Raw genomic sequence first — 16,348 nt, 5'->3', positions numbered from 1 at the left:
GGGGATCCTCCCGCCCCACGGGTGCCAGTAGTCACAGCCACCCCCACCCCCCGTCCCCCCCTAAGGCACAAACTGTCCGGGAGGGAGCAGCGCCTGCGCTGACCGGTGCGGGGGTGGGGTGGGGTGAGTGACGGGGCCGCGGAGCCGGGAAGGGGGGGGGGGGGGGTAGAGTGTCATGGCAACAGCGCGCGCTCGGACTCTTTCCGCTCGCGGTCGCGGGTGAAGGGGGACGCAAGGGCGGCGCGTTGCGTCATCAGGGCGCGCACGCGGAGCTCCTCACCGCCTTCGCCGTTTCGTTAGGTCCCCTCCCGGCTGCCGTCGCCCATTGCCTTCGGTGTTTTAATCTCCCCATTCAGCTTTCTTTCCTCCCTCCCGAGGCTCCGAGACCCCACGTAGTGCAGCCCGAAAAGGAGGACACGGTCCCCGTGCCTCCCTCGCCCGTTCCCCGACCTCCCCGGGCCAGCCTCATGTAGGTCTTCTCGTTCCTGCCCGCTTCCTCTCGGCCGGGTTTGCGTTGCGTCAACTTCCGGGCGGGTCCCCGCCAGCCGCCGCCGGGCCTCTGCCTCTGCCGGGCCGAAGCCCCTTTGTGTCCCCGCGGCCTGTCGCGGCGCGGGCCCGGCACATCCCGCGCGGGGCAGGGGGAGGCCAGGGCGGCGGAGGCCGCGCGCTCGGCGGGCCAGCCGCGGGGGGGGGGGGGGGAGCGGCGGGTCGGAGCGGGGAGCGCGGCGGCGGGAGCCCGCGGGGGGCCAGAGGTGCGCCGGGGTCAGCGAGCGCGTGCTGCCTGGGAGGGTGATGAAAAGAGGTGTGCCCGCGCCCTCCCCGGCTCCCCAGTCCCCAGCGAGGCCCGGGCGCGAGGCGCCGGCCCCGCGTCCCCTCCCCGCGAGGCCTGGTGCCCATTGTCCCGCGCCCTGGGGGTGGATGGCTGGGCCGCCCCGCGGGCCCCGGGTCTCACGGCCTCTCTTTGTGTTGTGGTGGTGGTTTTGTTCCCCGCAGATCGTCCGGGCCCGCTCCCGCAGGGTGGTCGGTAGCGCTCCATCACCATGAGCCTCTTCAACCTGGATCGGTTCCGCTTTGAGAAGAGGAGCAAGATCCAGGAGCAGCCCGAGCCGGCCCCGCAGCCGCCGCCTCCCCCTCCTCCTCCCCCCACGCCCCCACCGCCCCACGTCGAGCTGCCTTCACCCGTGTCCACGATCATTGAAGACGACGATCTCGAAGGGGACAAGGGGAGCAGGCCGGGAAGTCCGGACTCAGACATCACGGAAAAAACAGGTGAGTCACACCTTTGCAGAGCTGTGTCATGTGCTGGAAAGAAGGGATGCGAAGCCCAAGGAGGGCTGCCATTTTATTTCGGGTTCCTTTTTACTCCTTTCCACCGTCTCTCCATTGACCTTAGCCGGATCCATCAGGGGCCAGGCCTCCGAAGCTGTGGACAGCCTCCCGCTGCACCACAGGGGGTGAAGAAGCTAGGTCCCAGGAATCGCCGCTGAAGGAACCGCCCATAAAACCAGGACCTTCTCGGTTTTTGCTTCCGTGTATGGTGGGTTTGGAGTCTTGAAAAACCTGGTTCCAAGACTTACCTGCCACTTCAATTTCTAAGATTCTCTGCCCACCTTTGAAATGGAAATGATGACCCTGCAGGGAATTAGCTACAGGGAAAGCTTCATAGAGGAGGTGACATTTGAGCTGTCACAAACTGCCAGTCAGCCTCAGCTGTGCACTAGGGAGGATGAAAAATGCGGGTCCCACAACTTTACTTCCTCCTAGACAACCTCCAGAATGCAGAGGAAGCATAAGGTCCCTTGTTGGATTTTCTAGGGCAGATAAAACATTGGTATGTAAAAGAAAAAAAGTGAGCCAGAACATGGCTAAATTATTTGATATAGGTGATTGTGAAAGAATGGGAAGATAAAAGCTGAGATTTTTCTTTATTCTTTTTTTTTCCATTACCCTGAAAATTATCTCACACCAGGCAAGAGGGCTCCTCTGTATAAATCTAGGTGGCGGAATGTGGACCAGTGAAAGTTACAGGGAAACTTTTTTTTTCCACTTACCATAAAGAACTAACAATTTAGAGTTGGCTGAAAGATGAGTATGTAGTGACTGGACATATTCTTGCAGAGACTGGATGGATAACATTCTACTAAGGGTATTGTAGAGGGCTTTCTTGTTTTGGGCTGAAGTAGGACAGGATCACTTCTGAGATCCCTCCTAATTCTTGATTTTATGATTCTCCTGCTTTTGAATTGATATAGTTCAGAAAGGAAGAATCTAGAGGTAGAGATTAGTTTTTAGTTGGGCTGTAAATTGAAAAGAAAGAGATGAAAGTTTATTTATAAGAACGACATTTTGGATAAAAAGTATAGGCTTCATGTTGCACTGACCATTAATAATGCTGTATACTTCTTAAGGACTTGTATCTTTTTTTGTCCCTATGTGTCTGTGTATTTGTAGCCAGTGGTACTCATTGAGCCTTCTTTAGACAACATTTAGGACTGAAGATTTTGGTTTGTTTATATTATCCTCCTTTTCAATAGCCAGGAATGGATGATAACAGACAGATGAATTCAGTAATAAACATGTGGTATAGTTATTGGGCAAATTTAGACTTAGGATAACAATTTTATCTCAATTTTATTCATTTTTAACCTAATCCCTTATTTTTACAGGTGAGCAGACTGAAGCCCAGAGAGGTTCAGTGATGTATTAAAGTCTAATATGTCCTCATGTGGAAAACCAGGACTAGAACCCAGGTCTAGATTGAGTGATTTCACAGTGATTTTTTTTTTTAAGCCCCCATCCTACACTGGGAAAGTGATGGTAACGATAACTAAGACACTGTCTACCAGGCTTGTGGAGCCTACAATTGAGTAGATTGAGCTCTGTTGCTTTTTCCATTCATCCATTGTTACTCCACTCACTGATAGAAATAACTAGCTTACCTCTCATCCTTGCTCCTAATTGATACAGTTTTTTCTACTGTCAAATGTTTGTCAGAAATGTTTAGGTGATTTATTTCAGTTCGCATCTCTGTGAAGGTGGGTACCAAGGCAGCTGGTTTCTCTTTATTTGCGGCTCTTTCCCGTGCTAAAGACTGTTGCTTAGTTCTTCAGTTTTCAATTCAACATTTATGTTTGCTATGTGTAAGGTACTGTGCTACATTCTACAGATAGAGGTAAACAAAGTTTCTACCCTACAAGATGCTTACTATCAGGTGATATGGGGGGGTTATATCTATTTTTTTTATACCATGTTGCTATTTGCATTATTAATGGTAGTCTCAGATTCTGAGAGAGAATTTTCAAGAACTGTTCAAACTGCTTCAGTAGAGACTTGTTAACAGGGTATAGCAAGAAACACTGGATTTGGAGTCAGAGGCTCTAGGTCCAGTCCTAGCAGCTGTGTGAGATTGGTCAAGTCATTTTTCTCTTTTGGCTTTAAGTTTCCTGGTATGTAAAATGAGGAGGCTGGACTAGAGAATTGCTTTTCCAGTGCTAAATATGTCAGTAATGTGTGACTTTCATGTGGTTGACAGCTAATATATGAAAAGATAATTTATTTGAGTTAGAATGCTCTGTGTTCTCTCACATCTTGGAAGTCTCCTGTAAATGGAGTGTTCTGCAGCTAGAGGACTTTGGGCACATATGGGACAACTGGTGAAGTGACTGGCTCACTGTCTGTAGTAAATGTGATAGAGACAAGGACTGGACCTGCAATGTGATTGGTATGAGGAACTTCCTGGGTGAGCAGAAGCCCTCCACCAGTGCTGGTCAGTACCTTCTTTGTACCCAGATTGCCCATGGTCACACAGTCAAGGATATGTTAAGAGACTAGACTAGGGCTTCTTGGCTTTGAAGTTTGCTCTGCCCATTAGACAACACTGGTGGGATAAAGTGATGTTATCTTTGAGGATATGGTAATAATCCTGGATTCTTGCTGTTTTTGATCTGCTGACATCCCAGGTGTTTTCCCTAATCTTTCTCTCCATACCATGTTCTTTCTTGGTGACTCCAGTATTCTCATTCCTTTCTTTTTTTTTTTTTTTTTTTTAAGCAATCGGGGTTAAGTAACTTGCTCAAGGTTGCACGGCCAGTTAATTCTGGGTGTCGTGCTGAGTGTCTGAGCCCGGGATTCGATCTCCAGGTCGTCCCAACACTGGAGCCGGTGCTCTTACTTGCTGTGCTACCTGGCCACCCCTCTCATTCCTTTCTAACACTTGGATGTCTTAGTTCCTTAAATCCTCTGGCTCCCATTTCTTCTCTGCTCACCTCCCATGCTGGCTCCTAATTGATGCAGCAGATCCACAAGGATAGTCAGACCTGATGTCACCACCCCACTAAACTGTCCATGTCCAGGATATAGCACAGCGGGAAGAGCTCTGGATCTGGACTTGGAGGCAAGACCTGGGCTCAGATCCTGGCTCTGTCACTCACTGTCTTGTCAGGTTCCCGTGTTCTTGCTCCTTCTGCAACTTAGGATTTCTGATTTCCTTTAAACTGAGCTTGATTGCCACCTTTTCTATTTCTTTTGCTTTTGCTTTTTCGTGTATTTTTTTTGCTTTTTTGGAGGGAGGAAGGCAGGGCAGTTGGGGTAAAGTGACTTGCCCAATGTCACACGGCTAGTAAGTGTTAAGTGTCTGAGGCTAGATTTGAACTCAGGTCCTCCTGACTCCAGGGTCAGTGCTCTATTCACTGTACCACCTAGCCTCCCCCACCTTTTCTATTTCTAATAGTGTTTTCTAACCATCTGCTTCTGATAGTGTTTCAATTTTCTGATAGTGCCTTATCCCCAAAGTTTATCTTGTATCTCTCTCTCTCTCTCTCTCTCTCCATATGTATGCATATCTATGTAAAATACATTGTATATACACATAATGTATATGAGTGGGTTCATATATATATATATATACACATGCACTCATTTTTATTTGTATGTTTTCTCTCCCATTAGAATGTAGTTTCTTTGTAGGCAGGAACTTGGACCTTAGTTTTTGTATCCCCATTACCTGGCACAGGGGCCACTTGATAAATGCTTATTGATTGATTTGTATGACTTCAGGCAAATAGATTAAGTTCTCTGGGTCTCATTTTCCTCATGTGTCCCCATCCCGCTTCTCCTTCTGTACTGTCTCACTGGGTGATCTTAACAGCTCCCATGGCAGTTCATCAGCTCTATGAAGATTGATTTCTAGATCTATTTATCTAGCCCTAATCCATCCTGAGCTCTAGTCTCATACCTCAGTTACTTTTTGAACATCTCATAGGCATCTCAAATTCAAGTTCATCTTTTCTAAAACAGAACCAATTCACTTTCTTCTCAAATGCTCCCCCTTTCCCCATCTTTCCTATTGTTATTCAAAAGAGTAACACCATCCTCTCAACCTTGTCTTCAACTCTTTACTGCCACTTACTGCCCTTATCAAATCTGTTGTGAATTCTTGTCATTTCTACTTTTACAGCATCTGACATACTTCCTCTTCTTTCCCCTCACTTAGCCCCCACCCTTATACATCCCTTAATAGTTCCCATCTAGACTATTTTGGTGCCCTTCTGCTTGGTCTTTTGTCTCAAGTCCTTCCTCTACTATTTGCTGTCAAAATATTTTTCCAGAAATGAAGGTCTGACCAGTCAGTCAACAAGCATTTATTAAAAGCATTTATTATTGGGGGCGGCTAGGTGGCACAGTGAGTAAGGCTCGGGCCCTGGAGTAAGGAGAACCTGAGTTCGGTTCCGGCCTTAGACACTTAACATACACTCCAAAAAAAAAAAAAAACCTAGCCATGTAACCTTGGGCAAGTTACTTAACTCCAATTGCCCTCCAAAATTAAAAGGCAAAAAAAAAAAATAAAAGCATTTATTATGTACCAGGGGTGTTACTCTACTACTCAGTAAACTGAAGTGGTTCAATGTTAAATCCAGCAACCAATATAAAATTGTCTTTTTGGCGTTTAAAGACTTTCACAACTTTGCTCCTTCCTCCCTTCCTAGTCTTCTTAAAATTGACTCCCCTCCACACACTGACCCATATATTCTGGCCCACATACTGTTCTTCCGGTGTTATTTTCAATCTCATGACCCCCTGCTTTTTCACTAGCTATCCCTGATGGAACAGAATGCACTAACTTCCTCACCTCCATCTCCTGGCTTCCTTTAAGACAGCCAATTCCCACCTTCTGCAGGAGTCTTTTCCGCTTTCTCCTCCCACTTCTAGTTCCTTCCTTCTGAAATTAACTTCCATTTACATTTTGTCTGTAGTTGTTTGCATATTGTCCGTCCCCCCACCCCTCCCTTAGAACACAATGCTTGTTACTTGTGGGGAAAAAGAAGAATTTGAACTCCATGGAAGTCCCTTCCATCTCTAAATCTACATGCCTCTGAAATTCTCTCATCTTCAGTTATACCATTTCTCCCCTTCATCTCACTTTTGAGCGCACTTTTTTTTTTACTTCATCATGATCTCTAGTCCCTGTTCTACCTACTTCACCTCTATTCTCACTTCATTCTTTTGATAGTCTTAACCATATAGTCACCCATTTCAAAAGATTCCTGTCTCCTTTCCTCTTTTGGAACTCTTTGCTTTCTTCTTTTTCAACCTTGGACCACCTCTAGCATACACTTCCTCTCCTGTTTGCAAGCTCCCAAGTGCTACTGGAGAAACATAGAGAAACTCATGAGTGGGTTCATTACAGCTGTATCCATTTTTCATTTATTCTTTTTTTATCTTCTTACTTTGCCATTCCAAGCTCCCCTGGAGCCAGCAACTCCACCCTCATTCACCTATCTTTGAGCAGGTGAGAAGATTGAGGCAGTCCTTCTCATTTTTCCTCTGTAGCTCAAAACTTTTTTTATGTCCTTGCTCAACTTTTTCTACAACCTTTGAGGATCAAGCAGTCCTTGAAAAATAAAACATTACTTGTATCCTTTTATCAGTCAACAAGCATTAAGTACCTACGGTTGTCAGCCATTGTGCTAGACTGGAAATATAGAGACATTAGGGAAATAGTCTCTGCTTTCAAGGATGTTGTTCTGTTAGGGAATATGTGTAAATATTTGCACATACGGAATAGATACAAGATATTCTGAGGGGGAAGGCATTAACTCTGGGCAGGATGTTAAGGAAAGCTTTATGTTTATACTTTGTATGCTGTGTACTAAGTCTTGAAGGAAATTAAAAGAATCTGATTTAAGGAGGGAATTCTTTCCAGGCACAGAGGAGAGTTAATCGGAAGACAGATGGAAAATAGAGTGTTGTGGAGAAGAAACGGTAAATTAACTGGACAATAAGAGCAGGGGAAGTGGCATAACACTTAAGTCAACAAGCATTTATTAAGGACTAGTTACTGTGTCAGGCACTGAAAGAAAGATAAAAACAGTCCTTGCCCTCAAGGACCTTGTAATCTAATGGGGAGAAACATGAAAACATGTATTTACAAGTAAGATATATACAGGATAAAAGCGGGCAAGGTTGACATTGAGCCAGGCTTGTGAAGGACTTTAAAAGCCACAGAATTTATTTTTGCTACTAGAAGTAATATATGGCTTTTGGAGTTTTAGAACAGGCTTGTTAATCATCATACCTATGCTTTAGTGATATCACTTGGCCAACTTTGGAGAATGGATTAGGGAGGGAAAAGATGAGGCAGGGAAACCAATTCAGAGGGAGAAGGGAAAACCACTAATACTTGGCAGCTACTTAGATACTTAGAGTGAGGATTTAATGAGGCATGGTGAGTAGAAGGATCATGGTGACCTCAGTAAAGGGAATGTTTGGAAGTGGAGTGGGTTTTAGCAGAGAGGTGATGATAATGATGCTGACACACATTGAATTTGAGATGGGTGGAACATGTAGTTTGAAATGTCCAGTAGGCAGTTGATGATGTGAGACTGGAGCTAAAGAGAGAGATTCAAGTTGAATGTATAGTTAGGGTAGTCATACATTGAGATGATAATTAAACCCATGGACACTGTTGAGGGCTTGAGGTGAGGAGGGTCTGTATCAGAGTGGTGGCAGTGTTAGAGTAGAGAAAGGGGTGTATTACAGAAATTTTGCTAAGGTGAAATCAACAGACCTTGGCAGCAGCTTGGGTATGGGTGGTAGAGATACTGTAGCAAGGAATCCAGGAGGACTCTTAGGTTGCAAGCCTGAGGGACTCTGTAGGATGGTGTTGCCCTCTACAGTAATAGGGAAGGTAGGAGCATGGGGAGGGGGGTGGAGATAATGAGTTCTGTTTTGGATACTTGGAGTTTAAGATGTCTACTTGATATCCAGTTTGAGGTGTCTGGAAGGTAGTTGGGAGATTTTGAGAAAGTCTGGGACAGAAAACTAGATTTGAGAACCATCAGCTTAGACATGGTAATTTGGTAATCATGGGATCTGATAAGATCATCCAGCAAAGTAGTATAGAGAGAAAAGAGAAGAGGGCCCTGACCGAGCCCTGAGGGGCACTTATTGTTAGATGTTAGGATCTGGATGAGAATCCATTAAAGGAGAAAGAATAGGTAGAAAGAGACCCAGGAGAAAGTGGTGTCCTGAAAACCTAGAGAGAAGAGTTTCAAGGAAGAGAGAGTGATTAACAGTATGAAAAGTTGCACAGAGGTCAAGAAGAATGAGGATTTAAAAAAAGTTGTTGGATTTGGCAACTATAGGATCATTGATAACTTTGGAAAGAGTAGTTTGAGTAAGGTCAAAAGATGGATTTTAAGGGGTTGAGAGAGAGAGTAGAAGCTCCTCTTGCAGACATCGAATAGTTTAGCTGTAAAGGGCAGAAGAGATATATAGGACAACAGTTAATGGGGATGGAAGGCTCGATTGAGTTTTTTCAGAGTGAAGGCTGTAGACAAAATGAGTTTAGTAGATGGGAGAGATTGAAAATAAGTGAAAGACTTGCAGTGAGGAAGAAGGGGCATTGTGTTGGAAGAGATGAAATAAGATTACTTGAACAGAGTAAGGCTTGGTTGGTAAAGAGTAAGGACACTTACTCACATCAGACAGAGGTGGAGGAAGAGAGTGGCAGAAGGCATCTGAATGATAGGTGAGGAAGAGGGAGTTCATTGTGATTGGTCTCCTTTTTTCCTGTGAAATAAACCACAAGGCTATCAGCTGAGAGGGTTGGGGTTGGAGTAGTCATGTTGGGTTCGAGGACAGCTGAAAGGATGAAATAACAGTGAGGGCCCAGTTGAGGTTGTATAACTTAGAATACTTCACTTTTTTCAATAGTATGCTCACTTGTTTTGTGAATCTATTTTTCTCCTAAAAGTTTCCTTATAGCACTTTATCTGGTTCTTTCCTTTCCCCTTATTAGATTTAGACTGTACAGTTTTATAATTTTCACCACCATGGTCTTGCCCACATCGATATTTAATACATAGTCGAATGTTGTTATAAAGCTATGTGTTTTATTGATTTAGCCAGGAAGAGTGTTTTGAATTATGCTCAAACATGATGATAAATTTTTTAAAAACTAAATTTTTTGATGTCTTTTTTACATCATTATAATTTTCTCCAGTATCTCCCCCCTCCAGATTTTAACAGATAGAGGGTAGCTGTTCTAATCCATCAAAAACATACTTTGTGCCTATAACTATTTCACATTGTTGAGGTAGAAATACTTCTGAAAAGTTTTTCTGCACTTTAAGTTAGTATAGACATTTAGATCTGTAAGATGATTTCTCATGGGTATTATCTTTGCTTACAATTAGAGCAGATTTTTGCCAGGTAAATAGTAGTGCCTTGTTTCTGTGGTTCATGGTCAGAGCAACCTGACCTTATAGACATACTTGAGAAATATTAACATGTTTTACTATTCTGATATTCTTTTTTTTCCTCAAAAGAATGTCTTTATTAAAATAAATATATCAATAACTTGAAAAATGACATTGTAGAGCATGTTTTTTTCTGTTTTGTTTTTTTTTTAACTTTGAAAATTAGAAATTTCAAGTTGCCCTGAATCCTTATGGTTGAATCCTCTTTTTCCTTAGGTGGTTGTTAACAGTGTTAAAGACCAGCTTTGTGCAGAAAGCCCTTTTCATTGCTTTTTAGCACTATAACTTTTTTGTCTCACTTTTAGCCCTCCCATTTACTGTCCCTGGGACAGTGAGGTGGCACAGTGGATATAGTTGAAGTCAGAAAGACCTAAATTCAAATATGGCCGCAGGCGCTAACTGTGTGACCTGGGCAAGTCACTTTACTCAGTTTGCCTCAGTTTCCTCATCTTTAAGATGATCTGGAGAAGATGGCAAACCACTCCAGAATCTGCCAAGAAAACCCCAGACAGGGTCACAAAGAGTGGAATGTGACTAAGAACAGCTAAACAACAAGATTACACTCTGATTCTTAGGGCTAAGCAAGCTGTTAGGGATTTTTTATTTACTCTGCCGTTTTCTTTCCCCATAAACAGGAGGCACTACAGAGGATTATGTTTTTATTAAGATTTGGAAAAAAATACACCAAGAGTATTTGTTACTTGTTCTTTCTACCGTTCCACATAACTTCCTTTTTGGACTTGGGAGTTAGACTAGGTATGATGTTAGTTAGGCAAGTCACTTAATCTCTGGGCATCCCTTTCTTCGTATAAAGTGAGTTATGCTAACTGTTCTTTCAGGTTCTTGCTATAAAATTATAGTTTTGTGACTTGTGGGATTGGATGTATAACTTGAAGTTTCTCTACTACTAACTCAATAAGCAGTGGGCCATTGCTTAGTCTTTATACAGTGTGTGACCCACTTTTGAAGATACCTATGTACAACAGATAGGATCTGTACATCCTCTTCAATATTTATTGGGGGGTGCTATGATTTCATCTGTCTAGGGATCTCCAGTGAGAAAAATTTCCTCTACATAATTAGTACATTACACATTAGGAACTTATTTGAAATTTATAGTCTTAGAGAACCTGGGGAATCTAGGGATTATATATCCTGTATATGTCACAGGTGAGAACTCCAGGTATTATGATTCAAAGATAAACTCTCTCCATTATTCCATGTTGCCTTTCATTTATGATTTTTAAAATTTCCTTGAAAATGCTGTTGGCTGCCATTCTGGTTTTTATATGTACTTTAATCTTGGTTACAAAACAGTACTGCAGTGTGTTCTCCTTGATGTGTTGAGCGGAGTGAGTCTTTAGGTAGTATGTTTTATGTTGATTCAACTTTGAAAATATATTTAAATGTGCTTTTTGTCTATTGTATTTTTATTTTTATTTGCAGTTCTTCATAAGCTGAGATCTAGTAATTTACCTGAAAATGAGTTAATCTTACAAAGTAGTTAAAATGGTTTTACATCTTCACAGTGATGTGACATGTCATACCTTTTTTGTGTTGGCCCTGTCACTTGGTGATATTTGAATGATTACTTCTTGTTAATTATCCCCTATAAGTCACTAGTTTGGGTAACAGGTCTGATTTCCAGAAAATGATTGTAACTCTAACTTCATAGTCTCAAAGACTAAGCAGTGTCTTAGTTTTAGGGTCTTTTACAAAAGAGAAACTTTTATCTATTTCTATATTCTTTGGTTATATATAAGCTAGTCTGCAGTTTAGATACAGCTAATAGCCTTCTTTTGATGAGTGTTTTCTGAATATGTTGCTAAAAGGGAAAATTAATGCCCTCTCTCATTTAATCTTGCTAAACTGCCTGTGAAGAAGTCATATTAGAGAATTAGATCATAGAATCCTAGAACCTTAAAGTTGTAAGTGGCTTTAGCAGTCATCTATTCCATCCCTTCTCATTAATGGGTTAGGAATTCAGAGTTCAGAAAACAAGACCCAGTGACTGAAGGTTAAGCGATTTGCTTAAAGCCACACAATTTTAACTGGAGACCCAATTCTAGAATCCACGTTTCCCAGTCCCAATTTTTCACTCCCCAGCTGCCTCTTTTGAACCTCAGTAGTTGTGTCTTCATCTTCTGGGTAGTCCTGGAGACCCTTCACTCTCACATAATTTGCCTTTTTTGTTGTTACAACCAGCTATTCTCTAAGTAATGACTTAATAACTCTTTGTTTTTGCTAAGCCCTGAGGGTTACAGAGCTCTTGGAAAAGCTTGGAAGAATGGGTGTGGCTACCTGCAGCTAAACTTTGCTTAGTTCGGGTATTTTGTTTTCTGGCAGTTTGGTTTTTTGGGGGCATCCAGGAGGATGTATCCAGGAAACTAGGTGCACTAAAAAGATCCCTGTTCAAAAAGAGTGTTTCATTTTGAGGTTCATTTGTTTCAAAAAGTTCCCCTTTTAGGATTAGTTTACAGAGTGTTCACTATTCAGGACATTCTCTCTCTCTCTTTTGCATAGATAAGGCACCTTCCATTTTTGGAGTATGCTGCTTGATTTGCGTGTATCTTAGAATCACTAGCTGCTTTCATTGCTCTGTTCATATGCCATCCCCCAAAATAAAACTTTTCCTGATCTTTTCCCATTTAGGTAGTCAGTGTACTCTCCCTCTGTATTTATTTTATCTGTATTCCTGCTGTATTATGCTCCCTTTCTCCCCATCCTCTGTATAACACTTCCCTACCCTCACCTCCCTTAGAATCAGGCCCTTAAGAGTAAGGAAAGTTTCTTTTTTTGTCTTTGTATTTCATTGCTGTGCAATGGTGGGAGGGTGTTGATGGCTGTAAGTGTTCGTTGAATTGAATTTTGAATTTATATAAATTCTCTCTGAAGGGTTAAATTTATTATCATTCACACTTTAAGTTGGTTAAATTGGTTCTAGGTCTACACCTAGAGATCTGCTCTAGTTTTTTATGGGGGAGGGAGGTACAGGGTATAGAGAAAGGTAGGAGATACTTTCCAATTGAGTACCACAAGCTTCTGCTACTTTAAGTAGATCAAGCTAAAAAAGTTTTTATAATCTCATCTGGCCTCTTAGCAGCTGTTTTCAGCATTAGCAAAAACCAAAACCACAACTTAATTTTGGCCTTTTTTTTTTTCCTTAGCAAGTACTGATAATACTTGAACTCTGCTGGTAAATACACCGTTCTTAATGTCTCTCAACTTGGATACTCAAATGGATCTGTGATATCATTGATTTTTAGACTTCCCTTCATTAGGTCTATAGTAAGGATTTTGTAGAAATCTTAGCAAACTCTTGAAACTGAAGTTTTGAGGTTTTCCATCTAGTCTAGGTTTGGAGAAATCCCTCAAAACCTCCATTCTATCAGATTGTGTTTCTTAAACTTCTAGTATTTGGTCAGATTGGGATTTAGGTGAGAAGCAGAAAGAAATGTTTCATTGTGGAAAGCACACTGGATTTTGAGTTAGAACTAAATATGAGTGTCTACTAACTGATGAACCTTTGGGGATCTGTATTAGGTTTGGGCTAGTCTAAGCTCTAACATTCTGTGATGCTATGAAAATGAAGATTTATGTTATGAATTGACAGTGTTAAAAAATGCTCGAGTATCTTTTCTAACTTGTGTTGGATTTATAGGGCAGAAAAGAAAGGATGACTTTATATACCAAAATAAATAGACAAATCAAAAGAAAGAGATGAAGGAAAAAATAGCACATAAAATAAAAGGATTTACAGAATTAATCAGCTCTCTCCAGTTGAATTTTTTTTTATTTTTATTTTTTGCTTTTTGGAGGGACAATTGGGCTTAAGTAACTTGCCCAAGGTCTTACAGCCAGTCTTGTGTTAAGTGTCTGAGGTCACATTTGAACTCAGGTCCTCCTGACTCCAGGGCCGGTGCTCTTTTCACTGCACCACCTAGCCACCCCAGTTTAATTTTTTTTATTTAATATAGCACTTATTAAATTAGAAAAAATAAAGATAATGCTTGTCTGAAACCATTGTCTAAAATTTTTTTAAAAATGAATTAACTGACTTTAAGTTTTGAAGGAGGAAGTGGGCCAGGGAACATACATCCTCCTGATCAAAGAGACATTGGTACCTTATTGGCTAACTTGAAACAAATTGGTGCTACCTGGTTGGACGGAAGACTTGATAACCTCTTCTTAGATAAGGGAAGCCTGTACAACTGGCCTTCTCTATCATGTTCATAAACAGGTGCCTGTATTCTGTTTTTATACTTTCTTAACCTTAGAATTTTTAATATTTTATTAGTATTTCCCTCAAAAATATGGTTAAAATATATTTTGATGGTCAAAGGGCCACATTTCAGATAAATAGAAAATTCAATTACATGGACCCCCAAGAGCTTCCTGGCACTTGAAGTGTAATTTTTTTACACATATATAGAACCACCACTACCCAATTGTTGTAGTAGTTGGTGGGGTCCAAAGTTTTCTGGTCTCCCTCCCCATTTTTTTTTTTAATGCAGAAGGAGACCATGAAAGTCTGCCTTTGGTTATGCAGAAACTAACTACCACATTGAGTAGCTGCAAGAGATAGTTTGCACAGAAAGCCCCATCCTTTACCCATGAGCTCAGTTAGTGCCCTCATAGGAATACCTGCTCTTTATGCCCTTTATTCCCTTCCAGAAGTCCAGAGGCCTAGGTTTCAACCCCTGCCTTAGACACTTAAAACTCTGGCCAAGTCCTGGGAAGGAATAATGCTTTGATGTCTTCTTCTGGCCCTTTTAACTCTAAATCTGTAACCCAATGATCATACTATATTAGCCAAGAGAAATCTCTATCTTCTGTTTATAAATCAAAAAAGACCTTTGTCGTGACTGATAAGCTGAAATGGTTATCACTTTAGTTTTCTTGTGAAATCAGGCTTAAGCATTGCTGTGATGTTTAAATACTTTACCTTTTCCAGAAGTCTCTTGAAGCTTTTCCTCAAGCACCAATATTAAAGTTAAATTTTTAAAATAGCCATAGTTTTTATTATGAATTTTTTGTGGTTTAATGAGTAGTATAGTAATGTTTATATTTTTTTCATTTCTAATATATAGTAAATATCTTAGCAAGATTATGGATTAAATAGGTCTTTTTTGTACCATCGTGGAAACCTTATCACCATGACATTGTTTCTTTGGGAAAATATGTTCATTATTCAAAATAGCCAACTTAGAGAACAACTTTGGAATATATAACCCATTTATAATTTCCTGTGTACTGGATTATGTGATGTGGAACTTCTTATATCCTGAGCATAATAATTTATCTTTTCCTTGTTGATTCATGGTCACCATTTTGAAAATGGTATACTTGTACTTACTTGCTGCAGGTATTTTTTGTAATGAGGTAGTGGTGGGACATAGCTGGCCATCATTTCTCTATGTGCTTTGCACGCCACATTATTAGAAAATCTCTTGGGCTTAGCACAATTTCTAACTGTAGTAGATACTTAGCAAATGTCTTTTCAGCTATGAATAGACTGGTTTTATTAATTTGGTAAAACTATTTAGGGGATAGTGTGCTCAGAAATTCACTGGGAAAGGACCCATATGTACAAAAATATTCATAGCAGCTGTTTTGTATTGTCAAAGAATTGGAAACTTGAGGGGGATACCCTTCAATTGGAGAATGTCTGAAGAAGTTGTGGTATATAGTTGTGATGAAATACTACTGTACTATAAGAAATGATGAAAGGGGATAGTTTCAGAAAACCTGGCTTTATGTGAACTTATACAAAGTGAAATGAGTAGAGCGAGGAGAGCAGTGTACACAGTAATAGATCATCAGCAGTGAAAGATACAGCTGTTCTGATCAATGCATTGATTCATGTCAGTTCCAGAGGACTCGTGATGAAGAATGCTGTCCACCTCCAGATAGGAAGAGAGATGGACTTGAGTGTAGCATAATAATAACATATTTTCCCCTCATTTTTTGCCCTTTTTTTCCTGTAGCATGGCTTATGTTGAAATATGTTTTGTGTAACTTCATATGTTTACTGGATATAATATTTTTGCCTTCTCAGTTGGGTGGGGGAAGGTTAGGGTTCTTTCTCTGAGATTCTGTGATCTTGTGATTCTATTCTTATGTGAATCTGGTAAAATATAGTTTATAAACCTTCGTTTTGAGGTGGAATTTTGACATAGGTGATGAGGTTACAAGGAAGGGTTTGGGAGTTTTCATTGGAAGAAGGAGGAATAAAAAAGATCTTAGAATGTGGGAGGCAGGAGATGTTGGTGAGGTGTGTAGTAGAAGGTTTGGGGATATTGGAGTGCACCACAGAGTCTAAGAGGTAGAAGAGTAGTGTGGAAATAGGAGGATTTCAAGGACAAAGTTTGCTTAGTGCAGAAAATTATTCTTTGCTCTCTTTTGTGATCTGCCCAAGTCCTGTAATTTCTATTTTAATAGAGAAGCAACCAAGTGAAGTTTGGGAAATATTTTAATAATTTTTTTTGAGGGGGGGGAAGGTACAGCAGTTGGAGTTAAATGACTTGCCCAAGGTCACACGGCGTGTGTGTGTGTGTGTGTGTGTGTGTGTGTGTGTGTGTGTGTGTGTG

At 41.3% G+C, this 16,348-nt stretch overlaps 1 protein-coding gene across 2 annotated transcripts in view; it reads left to right on the top strand.

Moving 5' to 3' along the window:
• Window positions 1–268: 268 nt before the first annotated feature.
• SMARCAD1 (SNF2 related chromatin remodeling ATPase with DExD box 1) overlaps window positions 269–16,348 on the top strand; it is a 101,001-nt gene continuing 84,921 nt past the window's right edge. For both annotated transcript variants that reach the window (XM_069094449.1, XM_069094441.1), the window contains exons 1-2: window positions 269–469; window positions 994–1,269. In XM_069094449.1, the coding sequence (XP_068950550.1) occupies window positions 1,041–1,269 (229 nt within the window). In that variant the 5' untranslated portion in view covers window positions 269–469; window positions 994–1,040. The remainder of the gene's footprint in view (window positions 470–993; window positions 1,270–16,348) is intronic.

This window comes from Petaurus breviceps, unplaced genomic scaffold (genome assembly GCF_028583685.1).
Source record: "Petaurus breviceps papuanus isolate PSGF00001 unplaced genomic scaffold, PetGlider_PUasm1.0 126, whole genome shotgun sequence".
In the NCBI taxonomy this organism is placed as follows: Eukaryota; Metazoa; Chordata; class Mammalia; order Diprotodontia; family Petauridae; genus Petaurus; species Petaurus breviceps.
The sequence above is the reverse complement of the archived record's forward strand: the minus strand, read 5'-3'. Positions and strand labels throughout refer to the sequence as shown.